The sequence below is a fragment of the Pseudorca crassidens genome, chromosome 15 (genome assembly GCF_039906515.1).
Source record: "Pseudorca crassidens isolate mPseCra1 chromosome 15, mPseCra1.hap1, whole genome shotgun sequence".
Lineage (NCBI taxonomy): Eukaryota > Metazoa > Chordata > Mammalia > Artiodactyla > Delphinidae > Pseudorca > Pseudorca crassidens.
In genome coordinates this window covers 79130601-79150227 of record NC_090310.1, presented here as the reverse complement: position 1 = coordinate 79150227, position 19627 = coordinate 79130601, and the positions used below count along the sequence as shown (strand labels likewise).

The window sequence follows — 19627 nt, the reverse complement described above, 5'->3', positions numbered from 1 at the left end:
TGCATTTTTGTGGGGTTTTTTGTTAGCAGTTTCACTGTTTAACATGGCCCCCAGCACAGAGCTGAGAACTGACCATATCCCTGAGTGCAGGAAGGCTGTGATGAGCCTCCTGGAGATAAGCTTCCTCCAGGCATGAGTCATGGTCCTGTTGGCCATGAGTCTAGTGTTAATGAATCAATAATAAATATATTTTTTTAATTAAAATTTTTTTTATTGAAGTGTAGTTGACGTACAATATTATATGTTTCAGGTGTGCAACACAACTGATTCACAGTTTTTAAAAGTTATATTCCATTTATAATTATAAAATATTGTCTGTATTCCCTGTGCTGTACAATATATCTTTGTGGCTTATTTATTTTATTTTTAAATTTTTTAATAGATCTTTATTGGAGTATAATTGCTTCACAATACTGTGTTAGTTTCTGTTGTACAACAAAGTGAATCAGCTGTATACATACATATATCCCCATATCCCCTCCCTCTTGAGCCTCCCTCCCACCCTCCCTATCCCACCCCTCTAGGTGGTCACAAAGCACCGAGCTGATCTCCCTGTGCTATGGGGCTGCTTCCCACTAGCTATCTATTTTACGTTTGGTAGTGTATATATGTCCATGCCACTCTGTCACTTTGCCCCAGCTTCTCCCTCCACCCCCGTGTCCTCAAGTCCATTCTCTATGTCTGTGTCTTTATTCCTGCCCTGCCATTAGGTTTATCAGTACCTTTTTTTTTAGATTCCATATATATGTGTTAGCATACAGTATTTGTTTTTCTCTTTCTGACTTCAGTCTGTATGACAGACTCTAGGTCCGTCCACCTCACTACAAATAATTTCGGGTTTTTTTATGGCTGAATAATATTCCATTGTATATATGTGCCATATCTTCTTTATCCATTCATCTGTTGATGGACATTTAGGTTGATTCCATGTCCTGGCTATTGTAAATAATGCTGCAGTGAACATTGTGGTACATGTCTTTTTTTGAATTATGGTTTTCTCAGGGTATATGCCCAGTAGTGGGATTGCTGGGTCATATGGTAGTTCTGTTTTTAGTTTCTTAAGGAACTTCCATACTGTTCTCCATAGTGGTTGTATCAATTTACATTCCCACCAACAGTGCAGGACGGTTCCTTTTTCACCACACCGTTTCCAGCATTTATTGATTCTAGATTTTTTGATAATGGCCATTCTGACCGGCGTGAGGTGATACCTCGTAATTTTGATTTGCATTTCTCTAATAATTAGTGATGTTGAGCATCTTTTTATGTGCCTCTTGACCACCTGTATGTCTTACTTGGTGAAAAGTCTATTTAGGTGTTCTGCCCATTTTTTAATTGGATTGTTTGTTTTTTTTGATATTGAGCTCCATGAGCTGTTTGTATATTTTGGAGATTAATCCTTTGTCCATTGTTTCATTTGCAAATATTTTCTCCCATTCTGAGGGTTGTCTTTTCATCTTGTTTATGGTTTCTTTTGCTGTGCAAAAGCTCTGAAGTTTAATTAGGTCCAATTTGTCTAGTTTTGTTTTTATTTTCATTACTCTAGGAGGTGGGTCAGAAAAGATCTTGCTGTGATTTATGTCAAAGAGTGTTCTTCCTGTGTTTTCCTCTGAAAGTTTTATAGTGTCTGGTCTTACATTTAGGTCTTTAATCCATTTGGAGTTTATTTTTGTGTATGGTGTTAGGGAGTGTTCTAATTTCATTCTTTTACATGTAGCTGTCCAGTTTTCCCAGCACCACTTATTGAAGAACCACCATTGTATGTTCTTGCCTCCTTTGTCATAAATTAGGTGACCATATGTGCGTGGGTTTATCTCTGGGCTTTCTATCCTGTACCATCGATCTATGTTTCTGTTTTTGTGCCAGTACCATACTGTCTTGATTACTGTTGCTTTGTAGTATAGTTTGAAGTCAGAGCGCCTGGTTCCTCCAGCTCTGTTTTTCTTTCTCAAGATTGCTTTGGCTATCCAGGGTCTTTTGTGTTTCCATACGAATTGTAAAATTTTTTTGTTCTAATTCTGTGAAGAATGCCGTTGGTAGTTTGATAGGGATTGCATTGAATCTGTAGATTGCTTTGGGTAGTACAGTCATTTTCACAATATTCATTCTTCCAATCCAAGAACATGGTATATTTCTCCGCCTCTGTGTCATCTTTGATTTCTTTCATCATTGTCTTATAGTTTTCTGACAAGTCTTTTGCCTCCTTAGGTTGGTTTATTCCAGGTATTTTATTCTTTCTGTTGTGATGGTAAATGGGATTGTTTCCTTAATTTCTCTTTCTGATTTTTCGTTGTTAGTGTATAGGATTGCTAGAGATTTCTGTGCATTAATTTTGTATCCTGCAACCTTACCAAATTCATTGATTAGTTCTAGTAGTTTTCTGGTGGCATCTAGGATTTTCTATGTATAGTATCATGTCATCTGCAAACAGTGACAGTTTTACTTCTTCTTTTCCAATTTGTATGCCTTTTATTTCTTTTTCTTCTCTGATTGCCGTGGCTAGGACTTCCAAAACTATGTTGAAGAGGAGTGGCAAGAGTGGACATCCTTGTCTTGTTCCTGATCTTAGAGGAAATGCTTTCAGTTTTTCACCATTGATTATGATGCTTTCTGTGGGTCTGTCATATATGGCCTTTATTATGTTGAGGTAGGTTCCCTTTATGCCCATTTTCTGGAGAGTTTTTATTATAAATCGGTGTTGAATTTTGTCAAAAGCTTTTTCTGCATTTGTTGAGATGATCGTGTGGTTTTTATTCTTCAATTTGTTAATATAGTGTATCACATTGATTGATTTGCATATATTGAAGAATCCTCACATCCCTGGGATAAACCCCACTTGATCATGGTGTATGATCCTTTTAATGTGTTGTTGGACTCTGTTTGCTAGTATTTTGTTCAGGATTTTTGCATCTATGTTCATCAGTGATAGTGGTCTATAATTTTCTTTTTTTGTGATACCTTTTTCTGGTTTTGGTATCAGGGTGGTGACTTTGTAGAATGAATTTGGGAGTGTTCCTCCCTCTGCAGTTTTTGGAAGAGTTTGAAAATAATCTGTTAGCTCTTCTCTAAATGTTTGATAGAATTCGCCTGTGAGGCCATCTGGTCCTGGACTTTTGTTTATTGGAAGATTTTTAATTACAGATTCAATTTCATTACTTGTGATAGGTCTGTTTATATTTTCTAATTCTTCCTGATTCAGTCTTGGAAAATTGCACCTTTCCAAGAATTTGTCCATTTATTCATGGTTGTCCATTTTATTGGTATATAGTTGTTTGTAGTAGTCTCTCATAATCCTTTGTATTTCTGCCGTGTCAGTTGTGATTTCTCCTTTTTCATTTGTAATTTTATTGATTTGCATCCTCTCCCTTTTTTTCCTGATGAGTCTGGCTAAGGGTTTATCAATTTTGTTTATCTTCTCAAAGAACCAGATTTTCGTTTTATTGAACTTTGCTATTGTTTTCTTTGTTTCTGTTTCATCTATTTCTGCTCTGATCTTTATGATTTCTTTCCTTCTACTGACTTTGGGTTTTCTTTGTTCTTCTTTCTCTAGCTGCTTTAGGTGTAGGGTTAGATGGTTTATTTGAGATTTTTCTTGTTTCTTGAGGTGAGACTGAATTGCTATAAACTTCCCTCTTAGAACTGCTTTTGCTACATCCCATAGGTTTTGGGTCATCGTGTTTTTGTTGTCATTTGTCTCTATGTATTTTTTAATTTCTTCTTTGATTTCTTCAGTGATCTCTTGGTTATTTAGTAGTGCACTGTTTAGCCTCCATGTATTTGTGTTTTTTTTTTACAGTTTTTTTCCCCTGTAATTGATTTCCAGTCTCATCACATGGTCAGAAAAGATGCTTGATACGATTTCAGTTTTCTTAAATTTTCCGAGGCTTGATTTGTGACCCAAGATGTGATCTATCCTGGAGAATGTTCTGTGTGCACTTGGGAAGAAAGTGTATTCTGCCACTTTCATGTGGAATGTTCTATAAATGTCAATTAAATGTATCTGACCTATTGTGTCATTTAAAGCTTGTGTTTCCTTATTTATTTTCTGTTTGGATAATCTGTCCATTGGTGTAAGTGGGGCGTTAAAGTCCCCTACTATTATTGTGTTACTGTCGATTTCCACTTTCAGGGTTGTTAGCATTTGCCTTATTTATTGAGGTGTTCCTATTTTGGGTGCATAAACATTTATAATTGTTATAGCTTCTTCTTGGATTGATCCCTTGATCATTATGTAGTGTCCTTCCTTATCTCTTCTAACAGTCTTTATTTTAAAGTCTATTTTATCTGATACAAGTATTGCTACTCCAGCTTTCTTTTGATTTCCATTTGCATGGAATATCTTTTCCCATCCCTTCACTTTCAGTGTGTATGTGTCCCTAGGTCTGAAGTGGGTCTCTTGTAGACAGCATATATATGGGTCCTGTTTTTGTATCCATTCAGCTAGTCTGTGTCTTTTGGTTGGGGCATTTAATCCGTTTACATTCAAGGTTATTATCAATATGTATGTTTCTATTACCGTTTTCTTAATTGTTTTGGGTTTGTTTTTGTGGGTCTGCTTCTTCTCTTGTGTTTCCTGCCTAGAGAAGTTTCCTTAGCATTTGTTGTAAAGCTCGCTTGGTGGTGCTGAATTCTCTTAGCTTTTGCTTGTCTGAAAGCTTTTGATTTCTCTGTTGAATCTGAATGAGATCCTTGCTGGGTAGAGTAATCTTGGTTGTAGGTTTTTCTCTTTCATCACTGTAAGTATATCCTGCCACTGCCTTCTGGCATGCAGAGTTTCTGCTGAAAAATCAGCTGATAACCTTATGGGGATTCCTTTGTATGTTATTTTTTGGTTTGCCCTTGCTGCCTTTAATATTTTTTCTTTGAATTTAATTTTTGTTAGTCTGATTAATATGTGTCTTGGTGTGTTTCTCCTAGGGTTTATACTGTATGGGACTCTCTGTGCTTCCTGGACTTGGGTGACTAATTCCTTTCCCATGTTAGGGAAGTTTTCTACTGTAATCTCTTCAGATATTTTCCCAGACCCTTTGTTTTAATCTTCTTCTTCTGGGACCCCTATAATTCGAATGTTGGTGCGTTTATTGTTGTCCCAGAGGTCTCTGAGATTGTCCTCAATTCTTTTCATTCTTTTTTCTTTATTCTGCTCCTTGGCAGTTACTTCCACCATTTTGTCTTCCAGCTCACTTACTCGTTTTTCTGCCTCTGTTATTCTGTTATTGATTCCTTCTAGTGTATGTTTCATTTCAGTTATTGTGTTGTTCATCTCTGTTTGTCCTTTAGTTCTTCTAGATCTTTGTTAAACATTTCTTGTATTTTCTCAGTCTGTGCCTCCATTCTTTTCCGAGATTCAGGATCATCTTTACTGTCTGAATTCTTTTTCAGCTAGATTGCCTGTTTCCTCTTCAATTATTTGACCTTGTAGGTTTTTACCTTGCTCCTTCATCTCTGACATATTTTTTTTGCCATCTCATTTTTTTTTTTTTTTTTTTTTTGATGAGTGGGATTGTGTTCCTTTTTTACTTGTTGTTTGGCCTGAGACTTCAAAAACTGGAGTTTGTAGGCTGTTGTATAGAGCTGGGTCTTGGTGCCGACATGAGGACCTTCAGGAGACCTCATTCTGGTGAATATTCCCTGGGGTCTGGGGTTCTCTGTTAGTCCAAGTGGTTCAGACTTGGAGCTCCCACCACAGGAGCTTTGGCCCAACCCCTGGCTCATGAACCAAGATCCTGTAAGCCGTGTGGGGTGGCAAAAAAAAAAAAAAAAAGAACAATAACAAAGTAAAAAATAAAATTAGACTAGGAAACTAACAGATATGTTAGAAAGAATATAAAAATAAAAATATGGATGAAACAACAACCAGAAGGTAAAACAGAACCACAATAGTAAAAAAGAGGAGGAGAAAGAAAAAGAAAAAGGTGGAAAAGGCCTTGGCTGTGGAGGGTGGGGCCTAAGCAGGGGTGGGGTTTGGGTGGTGGGCAGGGCCTATGCTTAGGACCCACAGGACTGGAAAAGGCCCTGGGGGTGTAGGGGGTGGGGCTTAGGCTCAACAGAACAGAAGGGGCCCAGGTGTGCCTCCTGCCTCTGGTCTCAGAGGGTGGGGGGCCCCACCTGGGAGCCCAGCAGGGCTCGAGTGGGTGGGGCAAACGCCCTCTGCTGCTGTCCTCCGGTCCCCAAGGGCCTCTCCCGCCTGCTTCTCCTGTTCTCCCCTGGCCTCCTTCCTACACCCCCAGGACCAATGGGGCCTGGAGGGGGCCTCTGAGGGCTTAGGACCCGGCCTCAGAGCAAGGCAGACTTCCCTGGCCAATTGGGCAGGGGAAACGCTTGGTACATCCCACCCCCATCCGAGCCCCTGAGGGTCCCTCCAGGCATGGGAACCCCTCCCCCCTCTCAGCCACCCCTCAGGGGCGCTGGTCTTGTCTGGCCTCCACTTCCTCCCCTCAGTCCCCCCACGTCTTACTGGTTCGCTTGAGCATTCCTCCCATCTCTTGGGGTGTTGAGGTCCCCCACCAGCGTCCAGCAGGTTCCCTAGTTGTGGGGAGACGCAAACTCTGCGTCTTCCCGCACCGCCATCTTGACTCCACCAGCCCCTTATTTTATACATAGTAGCTTGTACCTCTTAGTAGCTTGTAACCCTATCTTGCCCCTCCCTGCTTCCCCCTCCCACTTGGTAACCACTAGTTTGTTCTCTATATCTGTGGGTCTGTTTCTTTTTTGTCATATTCACTAGTTTGTTTTATTTTTTAGATTCCACATATAAGTGATATCATGCAGTACTTGTCTTTCTCTGACTTATTTCAACAATACATATCTTCAAAGATGTCTTTAAACAGAGGCACATAGAAAATGAGCTTATGTATTGACTGATGGACAAAAATATTGTGACCAGAGGCTCATAGGAGCCTAGCTAGCCCTGTACCTCCCCCAGGAGCAGTGGTTTAAAAATCACTAATTCAGTATTCATAGCAACTTTCCAGAACATAACTATTGCACGTAGTGAGAACACACTGTATGCTCTAGAATTAAGGGGTTGCAAACTATAGCCCATGTGCCGGCCACCTGTTTTTGTAAATAAAGTTTTATTTAAACACAAGATCTACCCATCTGTTTACATATTGTCTGTGGCTGCTTTGGCACTGTAGCGGCGGAGTTGGGTAGTTGTGACAGACTGTATGGTCCCCAAAGTGTGTCATATTTAACAGCTGGGCCTTCTTAGAAAAGCCCCTGCTAGATGCCTGGCTTCCAAGGCCTGCTCTGAAGTGGATGGGCTGTGACACGGTAGCCAGGCTAACAAATCTTGCCCTGTGTCAGTTTCCTTAGATGTAAAGTAGAACTATTACCATCATGCACCTCGAAGGGTCCTTGTGAGAAACAGATGGGGTGAAAATGCTTGAAAAGTGCTTATTTGGACAGTGCCTGGCACAGAATGAAAGCACAGTGGCTTTGTGCTCTTATTTTTATTATGTGGGTCACAGCCATCCTGCGGGAAGTGCGAGGGGATGGTTGGCGTACAGGCCCTCCGGATTCCCACAGAGTCATAGCGAACAGGATCTAATTCGTCTCTGGCTCTGGGGGCAGGAGAGGGGTGGGGGCCCGGGCCGGCGGCCATGGTCTTCACGAGGCTGCAGGAAGCCACTGTTTGTTGTTCCACCAGCTCCGGAGAGCAAGGCCTCCTTCATCCTGTCTTTCCTTCCAGGTGACCAACCGCGGCGAGGCCCACCTCGAGCTGAACGCTTTCCGCAGGAAGCACGACTGTGCCCTAGTCATCTCTGGAGACTCCCTGGAGGTGGGCACGGGTAACCCCGCCAGCAGGCTCCTCCCGGGAGCTGCCGTGTGGGAGGGGCCTTGGCCGACGCACCACCTCTCCCTGACCCCGCCAGGTTTGCCTCAAGTACTATGAGTACGAGTTCATGGAGCTGGCCTGCCAGTGCCCGGCCGTGGTCTGCTGCCGCTGCGCGCCCACCCAGAAGGCCCAGATCGTACGCCTGCTCCAGGAGCGCACGGGGAAGCTCACGTGTGCAGTAGGTAGGGGCTGCCGCGCCTGCGCAGACGACCTTCCCTAGGCGTGCTTGGGTCCTGGTGTTCAGGTTCCCAGGCCACTTTATTCAGGCCGTGACATTGACACCCCTCCCCCTTTGGCCCTATTTTTGTTATTATTATTATTTTTTAAAGTATCTTGCTTTGAGAAAGAGTCGAGAAGCAAGCTGAGGGCTTTCCTCCTTAGCTTGCGCTTCCTTTGCCGGTGACATGGGACACAGCAGTGCCTGGGGGCTAAGACCACACTGCGGAGAGGAATCTGGGTCCAAACTGCTGGTGTTTCCTAGCTGAGGGTCCCGGAGGGCTTCCTTCCCCCAGCTGAGCCTGTCTGCTCATTGGTGGAAGGGGAGAGTAACAGTGGTTCTCTCAAATGGTGCTTAGGAGGATTCAGAGGGGCAGTAGCATTTAAGAAGCGCTCGCTGCACTCGCAGTCAGCGTTGCCTACGTGCGACGTCTGTCATTGCTGACAACGGCGAGACACCCACACCTTGGAGGCAGGGCGTGCGGTGTTGTAAGTGCCCACGTGGCATGGACACAGTTCCCTTGCTCAGTGACTCAATGGCCAGGACCCTCAGCCAGTCACCTGGTTCCTCTGACTCTCAGCTCCTCTGCCTGTAAAGTAAGAACGTGTTACTGCAGGTTGCTGGAGCGATTAAGTGGAGCAGAGCAGAAAAGACACTTAGCATGCAGTGAGAGGCAGCACGTGTATGATTATTTGAAGTAGCAGCGAAAAGCAAGGTTATTTTTCTTGCCTCTCTCCCTAATCTCCTGGCTCTTCTCTCTGGTCTGGGTGACCCGCAGGTGATGGAGGCAATGACGTCAGTATGATCCAAGAATCTGACTGCGGTGTGGGTGTCGAGGGAAAGGTGAGCCCGTGGGGTGGGGGGCGTGTGTGCTGATTTCTGCCGAGTGGTTGTCGTTAGGATGTGAAGTGGTTGTGTCGTTAGCTGGGAGTTGTTCCACCAGCTGGAGTTTCATTTTCCCTCCAAGACACAGCTTTAATGCTTCTGGAAATTCTAGATTACAATTACAGAGCATAAGGAATCATGTATCATAATTACCTGGTATTACAATCTGCAAGTCACAGATCCCTATCACTGTTATCTTACAGACAAATGCTGAGTCTTTGCTTGCCAAAACCTAATTTTTTAAAGTGTTTTGCTACATTCTTAGGGTGCAGCGAATGTACTTCAAACGCTTTCCTGGGAGTGTTGTCAGTAAAAGCATTAGTTATCACACTGTGGGGTGATCTCTTGCGGATTATGGAAGAATGTGGCGTGGTTTGCCCCTCATTAAATTTATTTATTTTTAAAATTTATTTATTTTTGGCTGTGTTGGTTCTACCTTGCTGCGCGCGGGCCCTCTCCAGCTGTGGCGAGCGGGGGCTACTCTCCGTTGCGGTGCACTGGCTTCCCACCACGGTAGCCTTTCCTGTTGCGGAGCACGGGCTCTAGGCACGTGGGCCTCAGTAGCCGTAGCATGCAGGCTCAGCAGTTGTGGCTTGCGGACTGTAGCGCACAGGCTCAGTAGCTGTGGCACACGGACTTTGTTGCTCCGTGGCATGTGGGATCCTCCCAGACCAGGGATCGAACCCGCGTCCCCTGCATTGGCAGGCGGACTCCCAACCACTGTGCCACCAGGGAAGTCCTGCCCCTCATTAAAAGGCTAAGTTTGTGTGTTACAGTATAGTAGTTTTCCTCTTTCCTTCCCTGTCAACTGTGTACCAGCCGTGTATAGTTTACCCTGCCCTCTCTCGTTTGTGATCTTGCGGTGACTGTAGGCAAGGAGACTGGTCGCCACGTTTGTTAGCACACTGTGTAAAGTAAGAGTACAGAGGCCGAGAGTGAGGGCAGGAGATGCTCCCTTATGTGTTTCCTTCCATACATTCCTGCATTTGGAATTTCCAAAAATGTTTTTTCTTTTCCACCTTTTTTTTTTTTTTTCCTGGTTTTCTGGTTCTCATCCAGTTGACAGTTACTTGAAATTGCAGAGTTAAGTGATCCTTGAAGGAGTTGTTATGTCTGAAATCTGTATGGATTCCTTTAATGCAGGTTTTAAGAAGCACACTTGAGTTTGGTAGATGGAATTCTTTACACGATGCTGATAGTACTAAAACATTTTCCCTTCTGTTCAGAATTATATTCTGATTCCTTTGGTTTTTGGAGTCTAAAAGTAAAAAGTGCTCACTGTAAAAAAAAAAAAACCCCGAAACAATTTAGAAATGGATAAAGTGCATCCTTTCTTTTAGATGGCGGTATAAAACTAGTAACATTGGTTATTCTTCCAGAATTTTTGTCTATTTCTATACTAATAGTTATGGGTATATATATAATATTATATATACACACACAAATACATATATATGCATACACACATCTTACACATGTATATACAGTATTTCCACATAGAATGTAAAATTTAAAACGTTATACTATGCTTTTTTTTAAACGCAGCTTGCCTAAATCTGTTACATCTTAGATTTCTTTATACATCAAAAGATGCAGATCCACCATTTTGTACGTTGCCTGGACCTTTTTTATTTTGAAAAATGTAACTCCTTCAGAAAAGTTGAAATAGAACAGTGAGCACCTGTCCGCTCTTCGCTGTAATTTCCCAGTTGTAAACAGTTGCAGGATTCTCCCTCTGCTCTTCCTTCCCCTCTCTCCCGCTTTCTCAGAATCAGCTGAAAGTAAGTTGCGGATACGTTACCCCTAAATACTTCAGCTTGGATCTCTTAAGAACAGGTATATTCTTCTACCTAAGCAAAATAACAGCATCACCCCAAGTGTAACATTGATGTGATAATGTTATGTAATATTCACGGTCTCATTTCCCTGGTTGTCCTCAAGGTGTTCAAAAAGATATCTCCACGAAGCAGTGAAGGGTCGCGCACTGCATTTATTCCCGTGTCTTCATGTCTCTTCACTCTTTTGTGGGGGGAGGCAGTGTGTCTCATGACTTTGATGTTTTGGAAGCATTTGGGGCGGCCGTGGAACCTCCCACGACGTCTGTGGGTCGGATGGATCTGATTCAGGTTCTGCGTTTTTGGTGTGAGGAGCACATAAGGGGAGTTGGTGCCTTCCTGTCGCGTCGCACCAGGAGGCTGTGATGTCCATCTGTCCCATTAGTGGCATCTGTCATGTGCCTTTTAAAATTAGAGAATCCCATAATATGGCTGCACTAGAGATTATTTCCAGTTCTACGAACATGCAGAGCTGTATGTTCGGGAATGTTCAGTTTAGTATTGTTGGTAGCATGAGCTGTGCCCCCTCCCCCGTATGTTTAACTCTGAACTGAGCTGAGTGCTAAATGCCTATCTGAGAATGATTCTTTGCTTCTGATACACATTATGGGTTGGGCCTAACCCCCAGGGCTTAATACTAGATCCGTTTGACCTCCCAATTATGAGTATCTGCGCTTATGAATGTTTTTTATTTCAATAAATTCCTCTTTTAAAATCAAATTTAGACTCAGACCACCAACTGTGTATAGCTGGAAACCAAAGAACCTCTATATTGAAGTTCTTCAAAAATCTCCTTACAGTTTCTTGCTTTTTAAATTCCAAAAAAAAAAAAAAGTGCTTTGACCTCTCGTGCTCCTGACGGTGCCCAATTTTGTCGGATTTTAGGAAGGAAAACAGGCTTCGCTGGCTGCGGACTTCTCCATCACTCAGTTCAAGCACCTTGGCCGGTTGCTCATGGTGCATGGCCGGAATAGCTACAAGCGCTCGGCCGCCCTCAGCCAGTTTGTGATCCACAGGAGCCTCTGCATCAGCACCATGCAGGTGGGTGGGCAGGTGCGCACGGCTGTGTGGTTGCCATGGGCCTGAGAATCAGTCTCCACTTTGGAGCTGTTTCAATGCCCCCCCCCCCCACCCCGCCACATTCTGGGCGATAGAGCTTGGAGTGGCCGCCCCAAAGCCTTCCTGTGTTGGGGGCGAAGGCTGTGCTTGCTGTGCGGAGCCGATGTGAGCCTTGCCAGGGCTTGGCACAAAGTGGGCGGTAGTGTAAGTGACCCGGGTGCTCATATTGGGGTGAGTCGTTATCCTCAGTTTGCCAGAGGCAAAGAGGCAGAGTTAAATGCCGAGTGAATACTCCGGCCCTAAGTTTTCCACATGCAGAAGCAAGGATCTACAGAGAGCAGCCCCAAAAGAAGAATGACTTGCTTTTCTTGAGTGCTTCCTGTACCCTGGGCGTCAGGCTAAGCTTTGTTCACACTGCGGGCTCACCTGTAGTCCTCACTGTAGCCTGTGCCCATTCTGCAGATGGGGAGGCTGAGGCCCAGTGTGGGCAAGAAATCGGTGCAGTGTCTCTCAGGGATTTAGTCTACCCAGGCAGGGGATTCCGGTACCTGTGGTCTTAATGCAGGTGTGCCCCTCCGCCCTCCATCCACAGGGCCAGCTGCTGCTTCCACATGCAGGGGGGCGCTTAGTGAGGGCGGCGCAGCCCAGGGCATCTCGCTTCTGCCTCCGGTGCAGCCTGGCTGGGAATCCAGCATAGTTATCCCAATCGTCAGTCCTCTCAGGGAGTTACATCTTGCTTTTTCACAAAAGGATTCTAGAATGTGTAAGGTATTTTCCCATCTTCTCTCTCCCCAGCTCCTTCAAAGTCTGTCATCAGGCTGTGGCAATGAAGTTGTATTAGGAAGGAGGCCAAAGGGAGGGAAAGGAAGCATTTTGGGTGTTGAAAAACTATTGGCTGACCTTCCTCCTTGGGCGTTTAGGTGAAAAATACCCCCAGTTAAGTGGTGAGAACCATAGGCCCGGGACATCTTGGAACCCATATTATCAGGTGTCTCTGAGACCTTGAACAAGTCACGTTACCACTCTGGGCTTCAGTCTCTCCACCTGTAAAGTGGGCATCAGACTTCTCTATCACTCCATCCAAGCATCTTGGCCCTTGCCCCTCAGACAGGGCTACTTTGAAAAGCAGAGAGTTTTATAAGGCATCAAGTGCAGAAGGCGCCCTTACCATTATTAATAAAAACAAAACAGCCTAATGCATAAACCTAAGGTGATGTTTTAATTTGTGGGAAAGGTGTTTAATCATACATGAAAGACACCCTGCCTTAAAGGGCCGAGTGGTGCTGCCTGGTGTACCTGAGAATTCACCCTCCACTGGCTCGTCCACGCCTTTGGTGGGGTGGGGTGGGGTTTATGTTTTCAGGATCGATTGCATTTATGAGTGAAGGAGCCTTACAGTGGTTTTCATCAACACAGTCTAAACGCCAACAGCTCCTACGGTTCATCAGACCGCATCTGTACTTTTATCTTATGTTAGCTCATCAACTGAACTGGATAATGTCATGGTTTTAATCACCGGGAGATTAATCAGCTTGTCCCTGGGCAAACACACAAAAGCTGGCCTGGATGAGCTGACTTCTGAAATGCCTGTATGTTACCGTGAACATCGATTCAGAAAAAAAAATTCTAGCATGAGGAATTGTTCTTTGTGCTGTAGAAAAAAAAAAAAAAGCCAAAAAAACGCCCTTAACCCTGTCCACTGTGCTGAAAGTGACTGGCTGAGAGCAAGTCCGGTTCGCATTGCACCTTGACAGTGGGCCCTTAGATAGACGAAGACATTGCATTTTTATTTTGCACAGTGCTCTTTCCAGGGTGAAGGCGTTATGGTCAGTCTGGCCCTTTTAGAGAAAGAGGCTCCTGGTGTTGCTCTGTAAAACTGAACACCAGGTTCTTGACGTCTTTATAACCATCCTTCCTGTGCAGTGGCCCAGCCTGGGTGAGAAGTCATTTGAAAAACGGATTTCACCTTTCAGTTCTGAAATCACGGCCGGGTGTGGCCGGGGCTGCCCGTGACCGTGGCTCTAGGTGCCACCTGTGTTCCAAGCTCTATGCCAAGCAAACACCCACAGCAGGTGATAAGGGGAAGGGGTCTCGGTCCCACGCTCTTTTTAACCACTAGCCTGGCCCAGCCTTTTCCTCCACGTTCGGTTTTTAAAAAGCCTTTAGGCAACAGTTGTCCCTGGCCTCCTGTAGGTTTTATACTGATAGAAATTAGCTTTGAGGTCACTTTGCTTCTGTTGGCTGGTAGATGTTCAGAGAAGGAAGTAACAGAGCATCAAGCCTGATTTTATCTCCCTAGCCTCCTTTTCACTGCCAGTAGCTAATATTTTCCAAATCCGGAAGCAGACATTTCAGTAGGGGGTCGTAAATATCTTTATTGCTTTTGTCTAATTGCAAAAGTAGCAGGTTGTGGGCTCTTTGTAAAAATTTCCAAGAAGAGTGAAACATGTACTATGAGAAGTGAAGCCTTCTCTGCGGTCCTACCCTCCAGGGAAACTGGTGCATATCCTCACAGCGGAGGATATTTTCCCCTACCTGTTTCCAATATGTACACCAACTCGTTTATCGATTGTACACCCAGTGAGGTGGTAATTCCGAGCCGTCAGGAGTGTGGGCTCTGGAGACAGAACTGGGCTTGAGTCCCGCAGGGCCGTTTATGTGCTCAGTTTCCCCTGCTGTAAAATGTAAGGGATATTAGGACTTGATCTCTTGCGTTCTTCTGGAGATTCACTGAGATCAGATACAAAGTATTTCCAGGTCCAGCTTGTGTAACTTAATAAATGTTTGCAGAGGAGCTGAGAGTGGACCCTGGAGCTAAACTCTGCGGTGTGACTCTGTGCTCTGTGCTATTATGAGCTGTGCTATCTTGGGCAAGTCACTTAACCTCTCGGTGCCCTACTCCCCTCATCTGTAAAATGGGGATGATGATAACAGTACCTCCTTCACAGGGTTGCTGTAGTAATTAAATGAGCTAATATACTTAAAGCACCGTGACCGTGCGGGTGTAAAATAAGTGCTTGGTAAACGTTGGCTGTTATTTTTCTGATACAAACACAAGGGCTTTGGTCATGGTTTTTGGTAACATCCTCCTTTTTCCTCGGCACAGGCTGTCTTTTCCTCCGTGTTTTACTTTGCCTCCGTTCCTCTCTATCAAGGATTCCTCATCATTGGGTAAGGAAGTCCAGGCAAGGTATTAATTTTTAATGAAACCTCCCTAAAATACCACAGAAGAAGGAGGAAGCATCATGTGAAGACCCTTCAGTCCCCAAGTCGAGGCAGGTCTGGCAGTCTGGTTTAGAACCTTCTCGAATGAATACGTTTTTGAACTGGTAAGCCCTTAACCAAATTGCGGATGCAGAGTCCGATCTGTTCGTGGTCCATTCATACCTGACGGTTGAAGAACGCTCGCGCACGAGAGCCTGAGGTTGTCAGCTGATCGAGACACCAGGCAAGAGTGAAGCTTCAGACTGTGATTTCTTAGGAAATCACTGACGGGTCTTAGAAAAAGCGGAAGGGGCATCTGGAAAGTACCCTCTCTGCCATGGCTGCCCATAGCGGACCATCCTGCTGGTGGGTCTCTAAGGCGGCCAGAGCCTTGCTCTCTCCGGGTTACCCCTGATAGAGCTTGGCCGCTGCGTGCCACTGACCTGTGAGGCATGCTGTCCCTTGGACAGTTGCTACGTTTGCTATCAAACCCACCCCCCGTTCCTGACCTGGAATTTAGGACGTTCCTTTTGACCTTTTGAGAGGATGTGCTCAGTCTCTGAATTCCCCAGGTAGGTGGAGTTTGGTTACCACATGCCCTAGATAGAGATGCTGGCAGGGCGCTCCCCTGGTTACCAAGGTGGGAAGCACAGAGAGGCCGGCTGGTCCCAGTGGAGTCTTAAAAGTATGTCTTCCATCTTCTTATGTTCAGCCTGAGAGTAGGCACTGGAATTCTGCCTGCTTCTAATTGGAAAAATGGCCTGTCCTTTGTCAGGTCCTGGAAGAGTGGCAGAACATGCCTGAATAGAACCAGGGGTTCCCTGAGCCGTGCTCCATGTGGCCCCCCGCCATGATCTGGTCCCCTCTTCCCTCTTGGTTCTCATCTCTTCGCTTTCCCCCTCACCCACTCAGCTCCACCCAGACTGGCAGCCTCGCTGTTCTTCAAACAGGACAGACACGCTTCCACCTCAGGGCCTTTGCACTTGCTGTTCTCTCTGCCTAGGATGCTCTTCCCTCGCATATTGGCATGGCCTCTCTCTTACCTCTTGTGGGTGTTTTCTCAAATGCCCCGTCTCCTGTCCACCCTCTCTAAAATTGCACCGCCCCGCCCCATGTCTCATTCCCTCTTCCCCATTGTATTTCCCTCCTCAGCACTTTACCTCCAGCACACGGTATAGTTGACTGAATTTGTTTTTTGACTCACCGACGAGCACGGAAGCTCTCCAAGGGCAGGCGTTGTGGTCTGCTTTTCATCTTGAATGTCCAGTGCTTCGAACTGGCCCTGGCACACATACCAGGTGCTCAGTACGTAGTAGTTGAATGAGGGAAAGGAAATTGGGCTCCAGAGGCTGGGGCAGCACATGGCTCGTACTCCACTGGCTGCATATTACCTGCGGTGATTTTTTTTCTCCCAGGTACTCCACCATCTATACCATGTTTCCTGTGTTTTCTCTGGTCCTGGACAAAGATGTGAAGTCAGAAGTTGCCATGCTGTACCCTGAGCTCTACAAGGATCTCCTCAAGGTTCACGGAGCCCCCTCCTCCTTCCTTCCTTCTTCCCTCCCTCCCTCCCTGTTTTAACATATTTCACACAGACCCTCCATGTCTGATGTGAACACACTTGAACTGGTGGCTTTGTTTTGAGAGGAAGGCGTGGGAGTATATGGCTTTTCTTAAAGTGCGGTACGCACATGTAAAGAATACTAAACTGTGCAGTGATATGTCGACTTTTGAAACAAACCTCCTAAGCCTTTTTAAAAAGCCCCCGACAGTTCCATTTTGTAGCCGCAGCTTGTGTCTGTTCCTGGAAATGCTGTTGTGTACAATCCTGAAAAATGTGTGTGTGTGATGGCATTTGTTGGTCCTCAAGGGGTGTTTGATAAAGAGCAGATTTATTGGGTTGGCCCAAAAGTTCGTTCGGGTTTTTCCGTAACATCTTACGGGAAAACCCGAACGAACTTTTGGGCCAACCCAATATTTCCATCTAATATCAATTCTCTTTAAAAAACGTCGTTTCTTTAATGTATTTTGACGTGTGTGAGCCACTGTTTTGACGAAAACAGGCAGGTTGCCTTGTCTGGTTGGTGGAGGGTGGCCTGACGGTGGCTCGTGCCCTGGATGAGCCCCGCACGCTAGCCCGCTCTGTCTTCCTCTCTCTCATTCAGGGACGGCCGTTGTCCTACAAGACATTCTTGATATGGGTTTTGATCAGCATCTATCAAGGTAAGGACGGGTGAAAACACCTGTTGTCTTACGCTCTGGCCTTGGCCCCAGGGTCAACTTCACCATTCTCTTGTCTGTAGAACAAAAAGAGAAGCAGCTGGAGTGCTGAGGTTGCAGTAAGGAGTGTGGCCCTGTGTCCGAGGGAGCCCCCTCCTCGGGTTCTCAGGCCTTGCTCGTCAGGCACAGAGTCACACGTGAGGTGGTGCTGTCCGCTTAACTGAGACAAAGTCAGAGAAAAGTACAACTAATACTAATCAAACCCTGCTGGGGTGTTCAAGTCATTGTAACAAAAAGTGGTCGCTTTCTGGAATGTTCCGATACTTTTTCTGAAGTCAAGTTGTAGTTCTTGAACAACATATTTACTTCTGTGGCCTCCAGAGAAGGTCCCTCAGACGGTACAGGCTTTGTGAGATGACTTACTGGAATATGAAAAGGAAATGTCAGAACCTCTCTTTGTATTTATTTTTTCCTCTTTTTAGAACTTCTGTTGTCATGTATGTTTTATAATGTACCTGACACATTTGCACAGTGGTCCTGCTGCCTCTCTATGTCTGTCTGCACAGGTACACATGGATAATTTACAAATCCACATTGTCCATTAGGGATTCATTCTTAGTGTTTTTTTCTGATGGGATGTGTGGTCAAAAAATGTAGACCGTTGAATTTGTTAGGAGGCTAAATTATCATTGAAACAATTTGAGGGTTTTTTTTTTTTTGAGAAGTATAGCAGAGTGACATGTATGTAGCTGGTTGAAGAACGCAAATCCTGCATGGAAGTTCATAATAACAAGCAGTGGTGCTTCACTGCACCTCCTGCATCCCCAGCACTGTTATAATAGGCCGTCATTTGAGGAGTTTTGGGGTTTAGGGTCTCCTGCTCTTGAGCAGGAATCTCACGTAGCTAGTGCTTTTGATCAACGTGAGACATTCCCCATTGAGTTCCCGCAGTTCTGGATGAAAATGCACTTATCTGGACCCTCCCCCACTTTCCTTTCTCTCCTCAGTGCAGGTGCGTAATTCTTTGAGGGTCTCTCTTGGTTGTCCCTATCATTTCTTTGTGTTTGGGGGCAGGGAGGGGGGTAAAGGAGACAAAGCATAGCATTTGCCATCTAACTCTTGTTAAGTGCGCAGTTCAGTAGTGTCCCATATGTTCACGTTGCTGTGAAACAGATCTCCAGAACTTTTTCATCTTGCAAAACTGAAACTCTGTATCCATTCAACAACAAACGCCTCTTTCCTTCCTCCCCACAGTTCCTGGTAATCACCATTCTACTTTGTCACTATGAATGTGACTACTTAGATCCGTCATATACGTGGGATTGTACAGTATTTGTTCTTCTGTGGCTGACTACATCTGTCATTTAAAATAATACACAAAAACTTCTATTTCTTGTTCCACCCAATCCAGATAGTTGCTCTCTCTGCCTCTTTTCCTTTTTTTCCTCTCTATCTCTTCCTCTCCCTCTCTATCCAATTATAAACTCTCTATTAATAAAGACACAGACATAGAGAATGGACTTGAGGACACGGGGAGGGGGAAGGGGAAGCTGGGACGAAGTGAGAGAGTGGCATGGGCATATATACAGTACCAAACGCAAAATAGATAGCTAGTGGGAAGCAGCCGCGTAGCACAGGGAGATCAGCTCGGTGCTTTGTGACCACCTAGAGGGGTGGGATAGGGAGGGTGGGAGGGAGACGCAAGAGGGAAGAGATAGGGGGATATCTGTATATGTATAGCTGATTCACTTTGTTATACAGCGGAAACTAACACACCATTTGTAGAGCAGTTATACTCCAATAAATATGTTAAGAAAAAAATAAACTCTCTCTTATATACAGCCAAAAGGGAACATAGGAAAACTAGAATGTGATGCCTGTCTTTCAAACCTCTGTAAAGTACCACTCATTAACCTCCTTTAACAAATGATACCTTTCATGTCTGAATGGGAAAAACAAAAGGAGTCAGATGTGAGTGAGCAGGGTGAGCCTTCCGTGGGGAAGGAGGGGAGGCGTCGGCTCCCAGCAGGGCGGGCTGCGTGGGCAGCAGAAGCCCCTCCCCACCCAGACTTCCCTCCGCCTTGCAGGAAGCACCATCATGTACGGGGCGCTGCTGCTGTTTGAGTCGGAATTCGTGCACATTGTGGCGATTTCCTTCACGTCGCTGATCCTCACGGAGCTGCTGATGGTGGCCCTGACCATCCAGACCTGGCACTGGCTCATGACGGTGGCCGAGCTGCTCAGCCTGGCCTGCTACATCGCCTCCCTGGTGTTCCTCCACGAATTTATCGGTGAGACCCCCCTGCACTTAGGGCCCGCCTATCAGGTCCAAGGGTCTTACCAGCAGGCCTTGGTACTCAGCTGCCC

The 19627-nt window shown here is 45.2% G+C and overlaps 1 protein-coding gene across 5 annotated transcripts in view; it reads left to right on the top strand.

The window, feature by feature from the left end:
- Positions 1 to 19627, top strand: part of ATP9A (ATPase phospholipid transporting 9A (putative)) — a 133310-nt gene that overhangs the window by 107784 nt on the left and 5899 nt on the right. For 4 of the 5 annotated variants that reach the window (XM_067708463.1, XM_067708467.1, XM_067708465.1 and 1 more), the window contains 8 exons: positions 7694 to 7783; positions 7878 to 8022; positions 8836 to 8900; positions 11663 to 11818; positions 14943 to 15007; positions 16456 to 16564; positions 17206 to 17263; positions 19348 to 19551. In XM_067708463.1, coding sequence (XP_067564564.1) covers positions 7694 to 7783; positions 7878 to 8022; positions 8836 to 8900; positions 11663 to 11818; positions 14943 to 15007; positions 16456 to 16564; positions 17206 to 17263; positions 19348 to 19551 — 892 coding nt within the window. The remainder of the gene's footprint in view (positions 1 to 7693; positions 7784 to 7877; positions 8023 to 8835; positions 8901 to 11662; positions 11819 to 14942; positions 15008 to 16455; positions 16565 to 17205; positions 17264 to 19347; positions 19552 to 19627) is intronic. The other variant, XM_067708464.1, reaches the window with a different exon arrangement.